General features: G+C 55.8%; 1 protein-coding gene across 1 annotated transcript in view; it reads left to right on the forward strand.

Moving 5' to 3' along the window:
* The window catches only part of NAGLU (N-acetyl-alpha-glucosaminidase), an 11,366-nt gene that overhangs the window by 3,405 nt on the left and 3,307 nt on the right, over positions 1-4,654 (forward strand). Inside the window, exons 3-7 of the mRNA XM_025196665.1 lie at positions 8-69; positions 2,933-3,080; positions 3,474-3,620; positions 3,985-4,070; positions 4,413-4,654. The exon at positions 4,413-4,654 is cut by the window's right edge and continues 1 nt beyond it. Of these exons, the coding sequence (XP_025052450.1) occupies positions 8-69; positions 2,933-3,080; positions 3,474-3,620; positions 3,985-4,070; positions 4,413-4,654 (685 nt within the window). The remainder of the gene's footprint in view (positions 1-7; positions 70-2,932; positions 3,081-3,473; positions 3,621-3,984; positions 4,071-4,412) is intronic.

Raw genomic sequence — 4,654 nt, forward strand, 5'->3', positions numbered from 1 at the left:
CGCGCAGCTGCGCCTGCCCGACCCGCTGCCCCGCCTGCCCGGCCCCGTCCGCGCCGCCAGCCCCCACAGGTAACCCGCTGGCACGCGCGGGCACACGTGCGGGGGCGCGCGCAGGTCCTCACGCGGACGCGCATGTGCACCAGCACACGTGGGCGTGCACACAGGTGGTTCACATGCAGGGGCACACGGGTGCTTACATGGGTACACATGCACACTCACAGGTGCTCACATGGGTTTGCACACATGAGGCACACAGGTGCTCACACAGGTACACACACACACACACAGGTCCTCACATGGGTATGCACACGCAGGGGCGCACATGCACGCAGGGGTGCACACAGGTACATGTGCACACGCATAGGTCTGCATGTGCAGGGACACACAGGAGCACATGTGCACACAGGTGCTCACATGGGTATATGCGTACACACAGGTCCACACAGGTGCACGTGCACACACACAGGTACTCATGAGTATGTGGGTGCATGCATAGGTCCTCCCGTGGGTACACTCACAGACACACGGGTGGTTATGCAGGTGCTCACAGGTGCACAGGTACTCACATGGGCATGTGCGTGCACGCACGGGTCCTCACACAGGTATGCGCACATGCACAGGTACTCGTATGGGTATGCACATGCATGCACACAGGTACATGCACATGGGTACACACACACAGGAGCTCCTGGGTTTGGTGGTTCTGAGGGTCGAGCTGCTTGCTCAAGTGCATGGCTGTAGTTGGTGCATGGGGAGGCCGGGCCATGGGGGCATGTCTCACTGTGCACAGGCCAGACGGTGGCTGGGGCAACCACTGCTCTCCCCAGGTGCACAGCTCTGTGGCCAGGCACCTGGGGACCATCCTGGCTGGTAAAGCTGACTGGAGCCAGCCCCTCCTGCAGGCAGGACTAGCCACCAGGGACAGGTAGTCAGAGCCCAGATCCACGGGCACTTCTACCTGCTGCTGTTGGTCTGTCGTGCTTGTGGTCACTCTTCACCTTCTGGCTCAGTTTCTATGGCAAGGGGATGATGGTGGGGAGATATCACTGGTGCTCTTGGTTGCTGGGGCCAGTTCTAGCATAGGGAGTGGAGAGAAGCCCCTGGGTGCAGTCTCTAGCCCAGCTTCTCTGCACTGCTGTTGCCCTGAGATAGGCATTTGGAAGTGCTACGTGTGTTTTTTCTTCCTGGTTTACTGAGGGCACAACTCTTCATCCTACTGTTGTACCCCTGTGGGCGACAAAGGCCTCCTTGGGACTCTGGGGTGTTGTTCCCTGTCAGATTCTCCCCACCATTGAAGTCTCCTCAGGAAAAAGGGAAAACCAGCTGTTGCCTGTTCCTTTCTCCAAGGCTCTGGGACTGAGGACACATTGTGGGGGGGGTGTTAAAAGCGGGCTCCCAGGAGCTCCATCCAGTACAGCCCTACCCCTATGCGGGTGTGGAGGAGGCTTGGATTGGGATTTTCTTTGCCTATCTTCTGCCTGTCCACCAGGGCTCAGAGTTTTTTCTGCAGCTGGGAGCCTCTCCCCTCATTGCAGGCATACTTGCCCTTTGAACCCCGATCCTACATGGCCCTTGGGTACAATGGGTGTTTGCCAGTGGTGTGAGGCAACAAACTTAGTGGAGCTTACACCGTGTGTGTACTTGGACACGTCTTATTGAGCAATTGGTAGGAGAATGACTGGGATTTGGAGATGGGGGAGTATCTTCCTGATTTAGACTGCTAATGTCACTTCCTTGCCATAGCCATTCTGCTGTGCTTCCCTTGGAGTGTTTTAGGCTGATGCAGAAGAGGGTTTTGTCATAGGAAGGGCCCTATTTTGCAATAGAGCCATGTTCAGCTGCTGGGAGCTGCCCAGGCAAGCAGCAGCCTCCATGATGGGCTGGAGCAGCTGCAGGGGCATGCAGTATTGTCTCTGCACTGTCCGTATGGACCAGTGCTCCCTGTTTGTGTGCTGCTATGTCCCCATTTGAGTCCGTCTCACTCCAGCATCCCTCTGACAATTAGCTTTGACCCTGGGGCTTGTTAGAGGATCTGTCCCCCTGCATGTAAGTTTGCAAAGGTCCTGGCAGGCACGTGGTGGGTTGAAAAACTTGACTGGTTTTGCCATGTGGAGGGAAGAAAGGCTCCAGGAGCTGAGGGGTTACACATATGGTCCTTTGGAAACCGAGTATCTCCCCTCCAAAGACATATGAGCCTGGCCCTGGTGCTTGGCTGGTCATCTGGTGTAGCTAGTTCTCCCTGTCAGCCTGAAGGCACAGAGCCAGACAACAGGTTGCATTTGCTGCTGTCTTAACTCCAAAGGACACACTCAGGGAGTTGCAGGGATGGCCCAGCCTTTTTTGTTGCTGTATGACAGAGCAGCGTGTGATAGCTGGTTGCTGAGGTCAGTGAGAAACTTTCCCCACAGTGAGTGCCAGCACAGCAGGAGATGAAAGGGGAGCGATCTGCTTTGCAAGGCACTTCTTCTTTGGCCTTGGCACTTCCTCCTCCTGCCCTTGCTCGCTGCTTGCACTTCACTAGCCTTGGACAATGACCATTGCTACTTATGTAAGGGGAGGTACAGCCTTGGGGAAGCAGCTGATTTAGCCTCCCAGTTAGGCTGTCCATTAGCTCCCACCATTGGGGTGGGAGGGTAGAATCAGCCCCAAACGGTCCTGACTGAAATGCTAAACATAAGGGGTCAGGGGATGGTATGGTAAGTCTTCCTACCTGTGGGTTGAAGCAGCCAATCAGTCTCCAGACCCAGTGAGGCCAGTGCTGCCTGGGGATGCAGCTTTGTCATTTTGTGCCTCTGTTACAAGGTCCCCATGTCCTGGTTTCCCTTGCTGTTGCTGCCCTAACTGGCTTGGCTTTGCAGAGGGATCTTGGAAGGGACTTTTACCAGGTGCTCAGCATGTTTGCTAATGTACTTCCATTCCTCTGCCCTCCCAGGTTCCGCTACTACCAAAACGTTTGCACTCAGAGCTACTCGTACGTGTGGTGGGACTGGGCTCGCTGGGAGAAGGAGATTGACTGGATGGCACTTAGTGGCATCAACCTGGCACTGGCATTCACCGGGCAGGAGGCTATTTGGCAGAGGGTTGAGTATTTGCTTTGTGTCTTAAGGAAGGCCATGGGGTGGGGGCCTTGCTTGTGCTTCTTGGAAGACTTTGATTCCTCAGTGACTGGAATTGCATTTGGAGGTGTGTCAATTGCTTCCGGAGGATAGCGGTTGTGCCACTATCCTGGGTGGCCAAGGCTGCTGCCTCCTGTTCCCGACAGGAACCTGTTGCATTGCTGTTGCTGAGCGTGGAGCACATCCAAGCTAACATGCCTTGACATAGCCACACCTCAGTATTAGCAGCCTCGGGGCCACCCCGGAGGAGCCACAGAGGCTGAGGCTAACCCTGTCCTCTCACTGGAGCCCAAAAGTAGGCAGCTAGAAGCGCTGACTTGGCTCTCTGCATGCTTCCCTCCTCCCCCTTTGCTCCAGGTGTACCTGTCCTTGGGCCTGAACCAGTCAGAGATAGATGAGTACTTCACCGGGCCAGCCTTCCTGGCATGGAACCGCATGGGGAACCTGCACAAATGGGCAGGGCCGTTGCCTCATGCCTGGAACCTAAAGCAGCTCTACTTGCAGGTACCTGGCCTGGACTGTTGTGGGGAGTGGGGGAAGGGGTGGCAGTCAAGTAGATCAATGCACACATGTCCATCCTGATACATCCCCCTGCAAGGCCCAAGCATGCTGCTCTCTGCTTCAGCCAGGGAGAACTGCTGGAGAGCCCAAGGGCCTGCTGCTTCTCTCTGAGCTGAGAGTGCACCCTGGCCTATACTACATTTCCCCTTGGCCTGTGTCTGAGAGTTGTGGGACTCCAGCAGTGACTGCATGCACTGGCACATGCATAACCCAGCAAGGAGGTAGCCCAGTCCCCTCCAAGGGTTCCTGAACAGCATCTGCCTTCCTGTTTGAGCCACATGATGCTGTTGTTCCTCCTCTCTCCCAGTACAGGATCCTAGAGAGGATGCGATCATTGGGGATGATCCCAGTGCTGCCAGCCTTTGCGGGGCATGTGCCCCAGGGCATCTTGAGGTACGTGCCATGTGTACATGCTTCTGGGTGGGGCTTAAAGGGTACTGTTTAGCCCTGGCTTTATTCATGCTCCCTGATGAGTATCTGCCTGCTCCTCGGTGCATATAAGCAACTCTGAGCTATGACATGACCTTGTGTGTCAGGAAACAACAGAAACACTCCCTGCCTTCCCAGAGACCCCTGTAAAGCCTCTATAAGCTGGTCTTCTGGGTGGGCCTGGCTCTGTCTCTCTTCCATCTGTCTGTGGCAGTCTCTGGGGAAGTCTGTGGGCCTGGTGCATGGTGGAGATGCACAGGGCCCCAGTCCCTGCTCTTACTTCCTGACTGCATCTCTGCACTACAGGGTTTTCCCTCGAGTAAATGTCACTAGGCTTGGCAGCTGGGGCAACTTTGACTGCTCGTACTCGTGCTCCTACCTCCTGGACCCCCAGGACCCCATGTTCCAAGTGATTGGGACCCTCTTCTTGAAGGAGATGATCAAGGAATTTGGCACAGATCACATCTACAGTGCTGACACCTTCAACGAGATGAGGCCCCTTTCCTCTGACCCTGCCTACCTGTCGGGGGTTAGCGCTGCTGTCTTCC

The sequence above is a fragment of the Alligator sinensis genome, unplaced genomic scaffold, assembly GCF_000455745.1.
Source record: "Alligator sinensis unplaced genomic scaffold, ASM45574v1 scaffold755_2, whole genome shotgun sequence".
Lineage (NCBI taxonomy): Eukaryota > Metazoa > Chordata > Crocodylia > Alligatoridae > Alligator > Alligator sinensis.